We start from the raw sequence: 16,527 nt of genomic DNA, 5'->3' as shown, positions 1-16,527 counted from the left end.
TAGAATCTGTAGACATGGTGTGTTTATTGGTTTTATGTATCGCATGTTGTTACTGCTCTGACAAGCTACTCCTATAAAAATGTGTTATTATTGCATGTTGTAGCTCAGTGAGCTGACCCTGCATTTCAAAGTGTACTGAAGCAAATAGCATGGAAGTCCATAAAAGCCAACCGGCCTCCATCACGGAGCAGCAGCTCCCACATTCTGGTAGCAAATGATACCTTTCCCCAGAGCCAGGAGCTATCACTGCTAACTGAACACAGCACAGACCCAAACACAGGCATGATCTGTAAAATTTCAATACAGGAAACTGTCAAATCATTCCTACTCGTCCAATTCCCCAATAAGTGTCATTTGCAATTTTGAGGTTTACACAAGAATGAGATAAATGGCTTTTAAATGTTTTTGTAGATTAGTACAGGATGCAAGAGGGGCAGCTGACACTGTTTTCTAACGGCCTTGAATGCTAAAGAAAAAGTTAACTTGAGTTACAATAAGACAGGATGTGATTATTTCTAAGCAAGTCACAACTGGGGGTCCTGGGTGTTTAATTAGCATCAATTGTCTGGAATGTTAAGAGGTAGAATGTCTAATGTGGGGTGGGGGTGGGGGAGTAGTTAGCTTGAAGGCTGCAGAAGAATGGGCCAGCCAGGTATGGCTCCCAGATATCACCAGAATCATTTGCGTGATTCAGTACCAGACAGACTCCTCTGCCCCACCTCTAGATAGTGGAATTGTGTTAGACTGGGGTTGGCCCTAGACCCTAAGTCAAATGATTTCATGCCAAATATCCTTCCCTAATCCTAATTTTATCAACCAATAGCAGAGTCAGACGTTAGGCTCCATGAGTCAAATGAGTTGAGGGGACCTGCTCTCTATTCTCTAAAAGGAAATTTTGTAACAAAATGGAAACAAAGGGCTAAGGAGCCTTCAAATCCAAGGGTGAAACATCTTGGGTGTGAAGCCTGTTAACCTCTTGTCACCCCTGCCAGGCCACGAGACACAGCTGCTAAATTCCCTTGTTCTCCCACCTAGGCCCTGCCTCTCCTCGATTCCCCTTCCATCTCATCTACTTATACTATGATCATTTATTGAATAAGGCCAGCCTTGAAAAAGGAAAGAACTAATCTACCGATTATTTTAAAAAGCCATTACTGTTCATGAAAAATTAAACAGTGAACTCCATTGAACTGTCATCTCCCCAAATTTAGATATTCTCGAAGCATCTGATTGTTCAAGACAAGGTATTAGATCCCACAAAGGTAAGCAGAGGACAGGTGGCCATGGGAGCATCCACGCATCTCCTTCTCCCTGCATGTTCTTTCATGGGCTTTCTAAACAGCTTGGGTCTCCCTTTTTTGCTTTCTCTTGTCTTTGGAAATAACCTAAATATCCAATAATAGATAAATGACTTAATAAATTAGGAGATGATGTGAACAGATTGGGAGATGTTCTCTATTCCACATGAAGTAGGATAAAAACATTGGAAACCTGTTGGTATTACCAGGAATTAGAGAAATACAACTTAAAATGAGATAAAGGATTATCTCTGTTAGCCTGGCAAAAAGCAAGAGCTGAATAACAGCATCAGTGGGATGTGGGGTCATAGGAACTTTGTGCATGGCTTATGGATGTAGATTGGTGTAGTTGTTCTAGAACCCTGTGACAACAATTAGTCAAATTAAACATGTGATCCACAAATTCTGCTAAGGTATACTCTCCAAGAAAATATCAGATTTCCACAATAATATTTAGTGCAACATTATTTATGAAGGGGAAGTTCAAAGCAGTTTGAGTGTTCATCACTAGTAAAATGGTGAGCCCTGGGTGCTATACTATATGTTGGCAAACTGAACTTCAGTTTTAAAAACCTGGGAAAATGGGATCCCTGGGTGGCGCAGCGGTTTGGCGCCTGCCTTTGGCCCGGGGCATGATCCCGGAGACCCGGGATCGAATCCCACGTCGGGCCCCGGGATCGAATCCCATGTCGGGCTCCCGGTGCATGGAGCCTGCTTCTCCCTCTGCCTGTGTCTCTGTCTCTCTCTCTCTGTGTGACTATCATGAATAAATAAATAAAATCTTTAAAAAAAAAAAAAAAAAAAACCTGGGAAAATTGGTAGGTAAATGTGGAAGACACCCACCACGGGTATTATACAGTAGTCAGAAGCAGTGGGTTAGATAAACTATAGCAATGTCCTTGAATCTCAAACATCTGGTGTTGGAGGAGGTCATCAATAGGACATGACTGGTTGACCCGGGAGCTGGACCTGCCCAATCAGAGGCTCCTCGTGCCCTCCCCTGTTCCTGGAACGTATACTCTACCCACCGCTCCCACCATGGGAGCTGGTTTCAAGGAGCAACCTTGAGAGTGCAATGTTCTGTTGATCTGGACAGTACACATAACTGAACCCAATTAAGACCTCTATAGAAACTTTTAAGATCCTGACACGTGGCTGCAGAGATCTACTTGTCCGTGGCCACCCATGACAAGCCTCCTTATGTAAGTTTCCTGGCTGATTAAATTTTCCACCTACCCATCTGGACTTGTTTGCCTCTTTCTTCCATGTCTCCTCCCTCTTCGGGGACAGGGGCCAGTTTGGGAACCTACCTAGAGAGCTTGATGGGACAAAAAAACCCAAAACACCCAAATGATATAGTAACACTATCATTTTTATGAATTAAAAATACACACATTCAAAACAATACCAGTATTTTGTTAAGAACATGAAAGGATAAACCATTTCATTAGCCTGGCTGCCTAGAGGGTGGGGGGGTGGGGGGATGAAAGGAAGTGTGGGGGTAGAGTGAACGAGCTCTGGCATGAACTGGCCGAGCAGTGGAGAGCAAGACCGCCTCAATGGCCTGCCTCTGAGGCTCTCTGCTGGGAGTGAAAGCATGATGGCACGTCCATAAACTGAAATGCCATTATGAACAATACTGCAGAAGTGTATTTATAGATGTTGAAGTGTATCCGTGATTTGATACTGAACAAAAGAGATCAGCAAACATCATGTCCACTATTATTTCAGTTCTTTGAAAAAAGTTAAAAACCTCTCTCAAATGAAGAATGGCCGAGTGGCTGGGGGGATCGCAGCGCTGCTCTGTATTTCTGATTTGCCTTCCATGATCATGGTATGCAATGAAAAGACAGTTTTGTTATTTTTTTTTTAAAGAAAGACTTTTTTTGTTTGTTTGTTTTTACAGAGGGACAAGAAGAATGAAGAGGTCACCAGTTGTGCGAATTGACAGGTACTGAAAAAAGGAGGCAGTCTTTTCCTAGGGCTTTGTGTTTTTAGGTACAAAGGGTCAAGCCCAAGCTTTACTGGTTGCTTTGCTTTTCCTTGAGGTCAGGGAGCCCCAGCTGTCCCGAGGCTGCCCGTGGGAGCCGAGTGGAGGCCGAGGAGCCGGGGCTGCAGGTGGCACCTGCCCGACGGCTGGGGGTGGCCAGTTGGCCGTCGCCCCGATCCTGCCTCCAGCCGGGAGGGCCCAGTTGACGTGGCACCATTGGACACGCACGTGTACTCCGGAGGGATGGAATTTTCAGGCCAAGGATTTTTACTTAGACACGTCCTAGGGCTGGAGCTTATGGCCCTGCCAGCCTGACATATGAAGATCTGGTAACTGCAACGTGCTTGCCCCAGGCCTCGCAACAGCTCCATCCTCCCTCGTACTGGCGGCAGGCTCCAGGCGGCGCTGAACCTAACAGGCCACACTCAGCGGCTTCCAGCTTTGCAGCATTGATAGGCTTCTTGCTGTGCGGGGCGGCGGCCGCACCTAGCAGCCACGCACAGCAGAACTTTCTTTTCTCTGCATCTGGATAGACTTGACGGGCGTGTCACCGAGTCCACAGGGCACTCAAGTTCCCGGAGCAGGTTCCCTGTTTGAAGCGCTGGCCTGCATGCACCTGCTGGGACCGACAGTCACAACGTCAGCCTGCGGAAGAGCCGTCCACCTGGTCTCTGGAAGGCAGGGTCCCAGACATCAGGGGCAAGTTGTTGCATGTTTTTCTGTGAGGACAGGCGCCAAGGTTCCAGCCCACAGCCCAAGGGGTCTGAACTGCTAGTACGGGAACCTGGGTCAGAGTGACTGCCTTGTAGTGTGCAAATAGTGTGAACCGAGGTTCAACCAAGCTGTGGTCACTTCTAACTCTCGCAGATACTTAAGACATGTACAATATTCGTTGGGGGTGGGGGGAGAACTGGAAAAAGAAAGGAATAACACAAATAACTGCTTTTAGGAGTAAGTTAAAACCATACAGGTAGGTGGGAAATTAAATTTAGAGAGCTACCCTACCATTGAGTTCCTTAATGCCTGGCCTGTATCGAAGGAAGCAGATTTCTGTAGTTATTAAAGCGACACTTTTTCATGTTATGTTTGTGTGGTGAAGCGAAAATGCTAGGTGATTGCCTACTGATTAATTAGAATTAATAAGGAGCCCTATTACAGAAAACGATTAGCTTCCTTGGCTCGTGGTTTCCCACCAATCATCACACATGTAATCTTGCGCCCTGTGATTTTTTGCCATGTGAAGAAAGAGACAATGGGATGGCTTAGATCATTCAGAGGGGCCCAGATCTGATTTCACAGGACACCTGGTACTGTTTAGGAAGGTCAAGGCCTTTAGGGCCTGAAAAAAAAAAAATCTGGATTCCAATCCCAATCCTCTTTCCAGGGTGTATGTTAAACAAATGACATAGATTCTGTGGGTGTTTGCTCACCTGTACAATGGGGCTGCCGCCGCCATCTGGTTTGGGGTTCAAATGACATGGGAGATGAAAAGCTTCCTGCCCAGCACTACGTGTATATATATGAGGTAGACAATAAATGTCAGGCTGCTTCTTTCCTTCCTGGTGGTTTTGATGGCTTTGATTATGAGGAAAGACACAGGAAGGGGAGGAAATGAAAGACAACAAGGCACGGTGCTAATTGATGGAGGAAGGTTTTAGGAGAAACGGAGGAGATGGTGTCACTGAGGAAGACTTTATGAGGGCAGTGACCGTGGTGTGGAAGGTGGTAAGTTTTACAGGCAAGGCATACGGTTGGTAGAAAGGTAGGGAGGTGTTATAGGAATATATTAATCTTTAATAATAGAATATTTGTAGGAGTTAAAAAAAATTAGGGGCACCTGAGTCGCTCAGTTGGTTAAATGTCTGCCTTCAGCTCAGGCCATGATCCCGGGACCCTGGGATCGAGCCTCATGTTGGGCTCCCTGCTCGGTGGGGAGCCTACTTCTCCCTCTCCCTCTCCCTCTGCTACTCCCCCTGCTTGTGCTCTCTCCCTCTTTCTCTCTCTCCCAAATAAATAAAATCTTTAAAAGAAATTAGCAAACCATTCCCTTCCTCAGAAAGCAATCTGCAAAATCCCATACTTACCATAATATACAGTTATATTCAGTAGCATTTTGGAGATGTGTATATACAAGAACAGAACATATTAGTCATTATGTTTTCATGCTAAATTTTTATTTCAATGTTATGCAACTGCATAAGTATAAATATTTGTTCAATATACAACAATTATGACATCCATAGGGAATTTCTTAGAGAAAATAAGACTGCAAACACTTTATTGCACAGATCCTAACAAACTTTTAAGCTGGTAAATCTACAGCTGGGAGTAATACCGAGGAGCACATCTTACAATCACAGGAGACTGACCAAATAGAACACAGGAGAATTTCTACCAGCTGATTGGAGAGGTTTACAACAACAAACAGGTATTACATGAATGCAACCTTAAGTACTCTTTACTCATCCAAAATGCAAAAACATATTTGGCAAAAATGGTAATACACTATACAAAATATACATAAAAATATCATTTGTAAACAAGCAGCTAGTTGTGCTTTAAAGGAAACGGGACAGTTAAAAAGCAAAGGCTGTAAACCATGAACTACCTCCCTGATAGACCTGTCGTGATGTCTGAGTACAGAGGATGGGGTTATGACAACCACCCAACACAGATATGAATTATAAATGTCGAGACCACTTTGGAAACCGATTTAAGTTTTTTTACGGTATTTGTTTCTTCTGCAATTTCACAATGTAGTGATGGGGTATAGCTAAAATCACATGGGAAAAAATCATGGGCAAGGAGACTTTTTTTTTTTTTTTTTTTTTTTGCCATTGCCAACTCATTGTACAATGAAGGACAACCAAGTAGATGGTTAAGTTATGCTTTTGTTTTTGGAGCAGAGCAGGGTTTACAGCCTCGCTAAATAATTTACACTCCACGGGCTGTGCTTAGATGAACAATTTTATAGCTTGAAGATACTAAGACCTCCGAGGGGGTTTGGGTGCTAAGTGAGTATTTATTGATAAGTTTTTTCCCCTCTTAAAAAACAAAACTAAAAAAATCCTGCTATGGATCCCAAACATCTTATAAAGACTTATCTGTGTGTATTTCCTCTTAGTGCCTTAGTACTGGTGTCAGCAAGTGTCATCTTACAATACAAAACAAGCCACCAGGACAACTGCAACAAAAACGAACAAAAAACCCCCCTCAGCACTAAAATGATTTGACGAATTCTACATATTCCATGGTATACAAAATTTAAATAAGGCTTAGCAAAAGTAAAAAGGACACATTCAAGCACCAAATAGCTCCACCAAGTCTTTTTGTTAAAAAATGCTGCTCTTTATTAATACAGTATTTTTTTTTGCATACAAATAAAGAGATCATGTTATGTAATGTATGGAGCTACTCGATGCGTCAGAAATGAATGTGAAACCCAGGAACTTGCTAAAAACAGCAAGCTTCATCTACAACATAAGGCCCCAGCTATGTATTAAAATGTATCTGATGTCCTGATTATTCATTAATATATATGCTATGATGCCAAAATCCACCCCCGTTTTCCCTCAAAAAAAAAAAAAAAAAAAAAGAAAAAAAAGCAAATTTAAAACCTCTTCCAATGCCTGACGCTTCTTAACTCAATTTAATACTATCAGATTTGTGTGCGGCCAGTGATTTTTCCTTTTTGTTCAAGAGCAGGGCTGGTGCAAAACTACTACAAAATGTGTGCTTCTGGACTAGTGACTCATAGCATACAGGCCTGAGTTTAAGAGCATGAAAAGAAGGGAAAGTAACAAAAATAAAGTTGACGTGTGTTTATAGCCCCCACGACAGCCAGGGTGAAGACCCTGCACATCCCCCCCTACGGACAAGGACAACGGGCCTTCCAGACAGTTGGACCCCGGATCAGAACGTCCACTCGGATGGCTGTGAAGTGAAAATGGTTAGCTCCACTGGTTCCGGCCATTCCTAACGGAGGAAGGTTCCAAACGCCACGATCAGAGTAGCTCTCGCTCTAAGATCTGGAAACACAGGTGGCCAGATACAGCGACTATCAAAATCTCTCTTTAAAGACACACACACAGACTCACGATCTACTGCAGCTAGGGCTTCCGTTCCTCTTTAACTCTACTCGGAATCTTTTAACTTAGAAAAACGTAGCCTTGAAATCTCCTCCTAGATCACAGGCCAAAACATGTGGCTGGATGCGTATATACACAGACAGGAGTGTAGCCAGACTTTTCCATTTTCCATACACCCGATTTTAACCGCTGTGGCTTCCTTACTAGGTTAGGATCAAGTGGTAAAGCAAAAATCTTAACTGGAAGAAAGAAAAGAAAAACACCCACCAAGAAAGAAAAGAAAGAAAGAAATTAAGGAAAGAAAGAAAGAAAAAAAAAAAGCCGTGATAAAACAACGCAATCAGCAGCAAGGTACCGACTCTACATCCCAAGCCAAACACGCGGGAGGGTATTTACAGCGCACATCCTTCTCCGCGACAACCCTCGACCGCAAGGTCCGCGTTGTCGCTGTTTGTCCAAACACCGAATGGTGTCAGTTCTACCGGGGACAGTCGGGGGGCGGGGCAAGAGGAAGGGGGTCCGCCTGTGCCCCGACGCGGCCGCGCTGCTTTGGAAGGAGGTGGAGGCGCAGGTGCGCAGCAGGTGCACGGTAGGTGCACATCCCGGGGGCTGCCCTGGGCGCCCCGCTACGACGCCTTTTTGTGGGGGCTGCTCCGCAGGGGCTCCCGCCCCCGCCTCTGCCGCACCACGAAGTCCTTCTCGGGGGACAGGGCGACGGCGGGCCGCTCGGGGTTGGGCGCGGGGGCCGCCCTGGTGACCTCGCGGGCCGCGCCCGGTTTCCGTGCGGGAGGCGGCGGCGGCGCGGGGCCAGGCTGCTGCAGCTCCAGGGCGGCCGAGCTCCGGAAGGACGGCAGCGAGTCGCTCTTGGGCATCGCGGCTCGGCCCCCGCCCCCGCCGCCCGCGGCCCCCCGCGCCCCGGCTCCGGGGAAGCCCGCGGAGCAGCTGCGGGACTTCTCGGGCGGGGCGGTGGGCGTGGCCGCGGGCGGTGGGGGCGTGGCCGCGGGCGGTGGGGGCGTGGCCGCGGGCGGGGCGGTGGGCGTGGCCGCGCTCCTGCTCGCCCCGCCCACCGGCGTCTGCGCCCCCGGGGCCCCGGCCTTGGCCTCGCGCGGGGCCGGGGGGAGGCCGGCGGCGGGCCCGGCGGGCGCTTCGGGGCCCCGCTTGCCCTCGGCCTTCCCGTCGGCGGGAGCCCGCGGCCCCGCGCTCCCGTCCGTCTGTCCGCACGGAGCGGGGCAGTCTTTCACAGTGGATGGCTTGGGGTGCTTGGGGCACGCGCTCTGCTGCTCCCCGGCGCTGGCGACGCTCCGGGGCGGCTCGTCGGGGGGGCGCCCCCCGCCGGGCGGGGTCGGCCTGGTGCCGAGGAGGCCCCCCCGGGCGTGCGGGGGAGCCGCGCCCAGCACCGCCCCGCCGCCGCCCTGCCCCTCGGGGCCGCCGACAGCGGGCGCCGCGCTCGGCCTCTGCGAGGAGGGCGCCCTGTCCGGGGGCGCGGACCTCGGGGCGCCGTCCTGGGGGCCCAGGCTGGGCGCCGCGGCCCCGGGCGGGCTCCCCGGCTGTCCGGCCGAGCAGGGGCTGGGCGAGCCGCGGGGCGGATGCGGCGGCGGGCCGGGCAGCTCCTGGGCGGCGGGCGGGGGCGGGGGCGGGGGGCCGCTGCTCCCGCGGGGCTGCACCGGCCGCTCCTTCCTCTCTGGCTCCCTGGGGGCGTCCTTCTGCAAAGGCGGGCAACCGGGGAGCTGCCTTCCCTTCCCGTTCTCGGGGCCGGGGGGCTGCAGGGTCCACCGCGCGGGAAGGGCTCCCCCTCCTCCCCCTCCTCCTCCCCTCCCTCCTCCCCGGCCCGGCTCCCTCTCACAGGGAGCCCCCGCCGAGCGCAGACAAGGGTCCTCCGGGGCCCGCGGCCTCCCCTCGTCCCGGCCGTCCCCGTGGCTCGCCTTCCCGCAGGACCCCCATGCCCTCTCCGCGGTGTGGGGCTGTGCGCGGACATCCGGGTGGGTCCTCGCCCCAGAGGGCACGTGTCTGGAATCGTCGCCGGTTTTAGCAGCTTCTGTTGGACACGACTCCACGGAGGGCTCCCGGGGGGTGTCCGCCCTGACGTTGGCCCGCTGGCCCCTGGCGGCCGGAGGGCCCCTGTCGGAGGACTGCCTCCCACTGAGCTGCTCTCTGGAGGGCGCCCGGTCAGCAGGTGTCAGGCCGCGGGACCGGGGTGGCTCGGCCGCGGGGGGGCCCTGCCCCAGGAAGGGGCCGGGTCTCGGCTCGGGCGCGTGGCCTTGGTGTCGGCTGCAGCCCCCCTCTCTCGGCTGGGGGTCGCCTTCGGGGACTGTCACCACGCTCCTGGCCCCGCGGGAGGCTTTCCTGTCCTGCTTCAGCTCGGGGTCTGGCAAGGGGCCGCCTGGAGAGTTCTGGAGGCCTCGGCTGGCTGGGAAGCGGGGCTCCAGCAGGTAGGACTTACTCATCCTGAGGCCGGCGGGGGAAGGCTCCCTCTGGGCGGTCTCCGCCTTAGAGGCCCCGCTGCCCGGGGGGGCGGGTGGCACAGGGGTCCCCACATCCCTGGCCGGGCTGGGGGTCTGCACGGGCTCGGGGGAAGGCAGCTCGGTCTTGGAGGCCTGAGGCCCGGACAGGAGAGCGATATCCAGAGTGCCCTCAATGGGCTTCAGGCAGGACACAGACCTGCCTTCCAGCTTATACTCGGACGGGCTTTTCCGGACTGGGGACTCAGGAGCCACCAGGCCCCCCTTCTCCACCCCGCCGTCCCCCCGGCCGGCTAGGGCCTTGAGAGGGACAAAGGAAACGGCGCTGATCTGAGCCGGGTGGGCACCGCTGATGAATGCTCGGCCCTCAGAGGCAGGCAGGGCCTCCTGCTGCCCACCCACGGCCCGGCCCGGGTTCCCGGGCAGGCTCTCATGGGCAGTAGAGGTCATCTTGGGCTTGAGCACGGGACACAGGCTGTCATCTTTGTCTTCAAATGGCATCTTCTTTCGGAGGTAATCGATGTTGGCCAGTTTGCTGTCTAACTTCTCACATCGGAGGCACTCCTTGGCTGGGGGGGCCTTCTCCAGGTTTTCAGCCTTCCCAGAGCTGGACCTGTCGGTGGAGTGACACAGGCCGTCCTGGAGGATGCCGGGAGCAGAGGTGCGCTTGAAGTCACAGACGCCCTGGCTGTGGTCCCCGGGTGCCCCTTCCGAGGCGGCCCCCTCACTGGCCCGAACGCTGGCCTGCTTGTGAAGAGCCCCTTTCAGCAGACTGCCCAGGGACGGGGGCTCCTGCGAGGCCACTTTGCTTTCAAAATGACTCGACCTCTCTAATGCCTTTGGATATAGTTTCTTCTCCCTGTCTTCCAGCCTGAAAGTAGAGAGGGCCTCCAAATCGCTGCCGAGTCCGTGGGATTTCTGGTGGGGATCCTGTTTGTCCGGGAGGCCATCGGGTTTCTTCACTACCACCTTGGCCTTGAGCTTCTCTCGGTCCAGCTCGTCCATGGACTCCTGTCTCCCCAGCTTCCGGGAGACGGGGCGCTTCAGGCAGCCTTGCTCCACGGGCCTGGCACGGCTCAGGGAGGGCGCGTCGCACACGGTCTCCTCCAGGCTCTGCAAGCTCACCTCCCGCTGAGGCTGCTCCCGCTGCACCTCCTCCTGGGTCACCTCCAGGCTGTGCTTGCGGGAGCACAGGTGCTTCTTGTCACTGCCATAGGAGGGGGAGAGCTTCTCCTCCGACTGCACGCGCTTGAGCAGCGGGGACCTGGGGGGCTCTGCGCTCTTGGGCCTCACGATGTGTCTGACGATGGTGGGAGGGGAGTGCATCTTGCTGGGAAAGGCCTGGGCGATCTTGGAATTGCCGAGCGAGTGACCCAGCAGAGGGGATGGCGACCGTTGTGGGGACGTGGGCTGAGGCGTGGGAGAGGGGGTCCGGGCCAGGGGGGACAGTGGGATGCTGCCGGCCGACTTCCGCCTCCCGGACCGGTAGCGCTGTCCGCTGAGCTTGGGGGCCAGGCCGTGGAGGGTGCTGGGCCGGATGTGTCCTGAGCCCGCTGGGGAATTGGGGGCACTGGAGCTCGGGGAGCTGCTCTGTGAGGAATTAGTACCTGCGTGGAAAACAGAAGGCCGTGAGCAGGGGACTCCCTCCCTCTTCTTCCTGTGCTTCCCGCCTGCCCCAGCTGTTGCAGATCAGGTTGGATAAAGGCCAGCTTCGCACTTAACCCACGGATACACGCCTGTTCACGTAGGCCCTCCCCACGCTGGGGTTCAGGCCAGTGCTTCCTGCCCTAAGGGTCTACGCAGCCTCGTCTCACGGCCACCCTCTCAATCCCATCCACCACCACCTAGGGCCTGAGCCTCCTGTTCCTCAGGAGCTCAGAGAGTGATCCTGACCTCCTCTCACCTGTCCCTTGCCCAGGGGCCTCACTCACCTGATGGGAAGTCAGGGGTGGAGCGGTAGCTGGGCGTCGGGGAGCGGGGAGACAAGCTGTGCGTGGGGGAACCTGGGAGGCTCTCCCCTGACGACAGGGACCGGTTGAGGCAGGAGAAACTCCTGCTGGTGTGGAGTAAAGGGGACGGCTGCTTGGCTAGTTTTTTGAAGAGGGACCTCCTCCTAGAGTGGAAGCAAGAGGAAACCAATGAGATTCGACACTTGGGGTCCCCTACCATCTCCCCACAACACCAGCGCAGTCCCTTTACACCTCTGTACCAGGGAAGGCCTTACAGCGGCAGGTTCTACGCTAAAGGCATGTCGGTTCTCACTTTTCAAGTGAAAAATGACTTCCTTCTAATGACTTAGAAAGGAAGAGTCTTTGATAGGATACATCGGAAGCTCTCTTAATTCCAAAGACTTTAGGAAGAGCTGAGGAAATGAAGAAAAATACAAAATACGTATTCATTTATTTATTTGTCAGGTTTATGAGGAGGGCGTCCTTCACCTGAATGCTTCTAAGCATGCGCCCCCTCAGATCCCAAAACACACTTTCATAAGAGATAATACCAGGTAAATCTCTGGAAGAGGAACCATCACCTTGGATATAGAATTCTTTAATGGTGATACACTGAGCAGAGGCTGTATCTAGGAGGGGCTGTTTGCCCTGCTTATTCCACCGTGGGCTCTTGAAAATTCTTAATGACAATGTAGGTTGTACATTAACACAGAAAAAGCGAGAAAGGTGAACTGAAGCTTATCGTATCAGCAGGGCACCAGACACTGAGCTGCAGCAGAAGCAAATGTGTATTTAGTGTTCAACAAGCATATCTTAAAGCAAAAAAAAAAAAAAAAAAAAAAGGGAAAGCTTCAGATGGCTGTAAAAAGTTCTTTTGCCTTTACCATCATGCAAGCCTCATTCACCCCTAGAGAGCTTAAACAAGTTTCAACACCGCTGCCCCTCTGCAACAGTGTGTTCTCTGACTTAAAAGCACAATCAGAATATAAAGCGCACATTAAAAAAATATAGAAACCATTCACTTAGCTCATAAAGCATACATCTCAGAATCTGTGCATTTGATTTTAATCCAAGTAATAAATGTGGGTTAAACAATTAAGTCATTCTCTATAGTTCATAAAATAAGCAAGTCTGCTACTCTGCCCTTGGCCCACTCACCAGAGATACCACTTTCTTCTCCATTAGCAGTTTCTTCTCCTACCTGTCTGCACATTGCTCAGTGATCTCTTTATGTTTTCGTTTATCAGTTCCAGAAACGATCTATTGATTTCCTAGCCCAGAAGATGAGAATGAAGCTCTGACACAAGCCCCTCCCACCCTCTGACCAAATACACTATTGCGTTTCTATCCCTCCCTCTAGAGCTAAACCAAAACTTTCAGTTAGAAAAAAGGCTGCCCCCTGCTTTTTTTTCTTATTTCCCCTCTATTTTATATTATAAATAATTGTTCACAGCTGGGCTATGCAAAGCAGGATCCCATTTCCTTTCTTGCTTGCTGTCGTCTTTCCTGGAGTTAATAAGCATTCCCATTTTATTTGCTTATTTCCCCACATTTCTATCATCAAAAATCCTCATACAGTCAGACACATTAGATCCACCTGGGAAAAGGAAAGATGCTGCTGTGGTATCATGCAGGGAGCCCATCCAGACAGTTGTCTGGCAAGAAATGTCCCCACTCAGACACAAACACGCATCTCGTCAGTGTCCGCACAGAGCACAAAAAGACTGCCTCCCAGATTGCAAATGTGTAACCCAGTTAGATCTTCAGTCAGTAAAGCAAAACCCCTTTATTTTTAGGCTTATTTGGATGCTTTAAAGCGATCATTATTTTCGAGTATCTAGTATTAAAAAAATAGCAGTTGTTTGTTTTTAGATAACATAAAGGACATTAGTAAATGGAGATTTAATGCTAAAAACTGCCTGAAGGTCTAGTGCCTTAAATCCAACTCTCCTGAAGTAAAGTCTAGAGGCTTAAGAAACAGCAAAGGGCTTTACATGGTACTCACACAGGGAAAAAAAAAAAAAAAAAAAAAAGAAAACAAAAAAAAAGAAAAAGCAATCTGAATTCTTCTATGAGGTAACGTAAATCTTTTCATTGTGAAAAATGATGCTGTTATGAATATGAACTTTAATGTATAAATATTTGAACCACAGCATGAAATTCCTCACAGAGAAATGGACCTTTCTCATAATGTGTTTAAATTAGGTAAGGAGACGCTTTCCTCCAACAGGGTATATACCAAGCTCACAAAAAATGCTGCTTGAACTAACCTTTCTAGACTTTCTTTCTTCTTAGATTTCTTGCTCCGCCTCACCATCCGGCTCTTATAGCTGTTTCTCCTGGCTGGTCCCGTTTTGATTGATGTGTTTTCAAATGGAGTAGTAGTGATTGACACCTTATTTCCACTCTGTAAAAAAAAAAAAAAAAGAAAAAGAAAAATTGTGGTGGTATTAAAGGGAAATTCTGGGAGGAAACGAGATCAGAACCCGGACGAGAGATTCAAAGACAAATAAAGGTACGTAAAGACATATGGACAAAAGCCTTCTATTTCTAAATAACCTTTGGAGCAATGACATCCTAACACAAAGGGGGCGGAAGGCAAAAATGACTTTTTTTTAAATGACAGGTTTCTTTAAGAGGGCAGGCTCTGGACTCCACAGATGTGAGTTCAAATCCAAGTTCTGTGACCTCAGCAGGTTGCTTCTGGTTCCTATACCTCAAACACTTGCACCGTGTAACAGAGGAGTCCTACCTGGCTCACGGGGGCCGTGGGAGGATTACATGGCATGGAGTTAGTAAAGCCTTCAGCACCGAGTGGGACACATGGAGAGGACTCTATAAATAGCAGTTATCGTCATCCATATGTATTTAGTATAAATGTGCCCAGGGGCTGTCTGTTCTTGGTTGATTTATTTTTTGTTTTTCTCCTTTTTGTGTTTTTCCTTTGACCTAGAAATCATAGCCTAGCAAAACTGAATGAGATTTTTATTTTTAATTATTTTAAAAGATTCCTTTTCTGTCATCGTAAAACCTATCAGCCTGCAGAGCTGCAAAGTTTATGCCGGCGAGTACAAAACAGCCTCTCTTTAACCAGGTCACGCATGGCGAGGTAACTCCTGGGGGATTTCCAGGCCCTTCACTCAGTGCTGGGACAGGGCTTACTGGGCAGGCCCTGAGGGTGGACAGCAGAGGTGGAGTCAGAAGCCAGGCTGAGGGGCGCCTAGGGCAGACGGTAGGCTGATCCCCTTCCCTCCTGCATCAATGACCTCTTCTTGAATTTCTTAATACCCAGGGGAGAAACATGTCCTTTCAAAGTCACAGATGGCCCTGATTACCTCGAAAAGACAAGGAACATAAGGAGAAGGATCTTTTAAAGAGGCCTACACCTGGAAAACCCCTAGCAGCCCGGCTCTAAGTGGTACTAAGTGACGGGGAGTTGAGTGTGGTGGGGGCAGAGCACCAAACCCGTGGGGACTGACTGCTTTCATGTTAACATCGACTCCCCCTCTCCAATTTGGGAAATAATATACCATCTTATGAAGAAGAAATTATAAAGTATAAGTAAAACTAAAAATCATCGAGGAGCCTTTCCCTCAGCTAACATTGGTAATATTTCAGCATCATTTCCTGACCTTTTCTCAGGCATGTATAAATGAAGCACATAAACAGACATATCTCACAAATAATTTTAATCTTAGCTAATCAGATACTTAGCTTTAGCTTTATGTTGTTTTTCCATTTCACATCACATAACTTGGAAAACTCTCCCTGCATCATCGAATGTTCACTGAGAACGTAATTTTTACTGGCTGTGCAACAATATTCCACAAGATGGGGGAATCAAAACTTAATTTCCCTACTGCTATTCTTTTCTACTTTTCAGTTCTTTCAAGAGTCGCCATAAATATTCTCATCTATAGATCATTGCCTTAATCTGTCATTTTCTTTAGATTACATAATTAGAGTCAATGCAGCAAATCAAAGGGTCTATCTCAACCTTTTAAAAACTCTTGGTACATATTAATACATTATTTTCCAGAAAGCTTATGTCAATGTGTACTTTTGCCGGCAGCACATAAATACTTTTTTTTTTTTTTTAATTTATTTGACAGAGAGAGAGAGTGGTTGAGAGAAAGAAATTGAGAGAGAGGGAGAGAGCGAGAGGAGGGGCAGAAGGAGAAAGAATCTCAAGCAGACTCCATGCTGAGCGCACGCCTTGACCTGGGGCTCGACACTTAGCTGACTGAGCCACGTAGGGGTCCCCATAAATACCTTTCTTACCACAGGTTTGTTAGAACTGAATATTAGCATTAAACAAGTGACCAATTTTATACTATAAGTAAGTTGTGTCAAGTTTTAATCTTCATTCTTTGATGCTGTCACACTTATTTTGGTCATTTCTAATTTCTTCAGGAGATGATCTGTCCATGTCTTGTATTCACTTTAGAATCAGCAAGTCTTAGTATTTTATGACTGATATTATAGGTTTTTTTTTTGATATTTAAGAACATGTCTTCCCACACCTAAGGTCCTAATTGTAAAAAAAATACTTTAGGGAAATAGGATTAGAACTGAAACAAAAGAAAAAAAAAACATTTTTCTGAGAGAAAAAACCATATGTTCAGCATGCAAATGCCACAACTTTAAGAATAAACCTTTATCTACTAGGAAAGACGTTCTAGTTCTTGTTCGAACACAACATTTAGCTTCTAGGTGTGAAAGGCCTACCAAGGGAGGTTGTTT

The 16,527-nt window shown here is 49.4% G+C and overlaps 1 protein-coding gene across 13 annotated transcripts in view; it reads right to left on the bottom strand.

The window, feature by feature from the left end:
- Positions 1-5,440: 5,440 nt before the first annotated feature.
- The window catches only part of MAST4 (microtubule associated serine/threonine kinase family member 4), a 544,916-nt gene continuing 533,829 nt past the window's right edge, over positions 5,441-16,527 (bottom strand). For all 13 annotated transcript variants that reach the window (XM_049103363.1, XM_049103372.1, XM_049103368.1 and 10 more), the window contains 3 exons: positions 14,055-14,191; positions 11,767-11,948; positions 5,441-11,442 (listed from right to left, as the gene is read on the bottom strand). In XM_049103363.1, coding sequence (XP_048959320.1) covers positions 8,003-11,442; positions 11,767-11,948; positions 14,055-14,191 — 3,759 coding nt within the window. In that variant the 3' untranslated portion in view covers positions 5,441-8,002. The remainder of the gene's footprint in view (positions 11,443-11,766; positions 11,949-14,054; positions 14,192-16,527) is intronic.

The sequence above is a fragment of the Canis lupus genome, chromosome 2 (genome assembly GCF_003254725.2).
Source record: "Canis lupus dingo isolate Sandy chromosome 2, ASM325472v2, whole genome shotgun sequence".
NCBI classification, from domain to species: Eukaryota; Metazoa; Chordata; class Mammalia; order Carnivora; family Canidae; genus Canis; species Canis lupus.
Note: the sequence above shows the minus strand (reverse complement) of the source record. Positions and strands in the feature narration are given on the sequence as shown.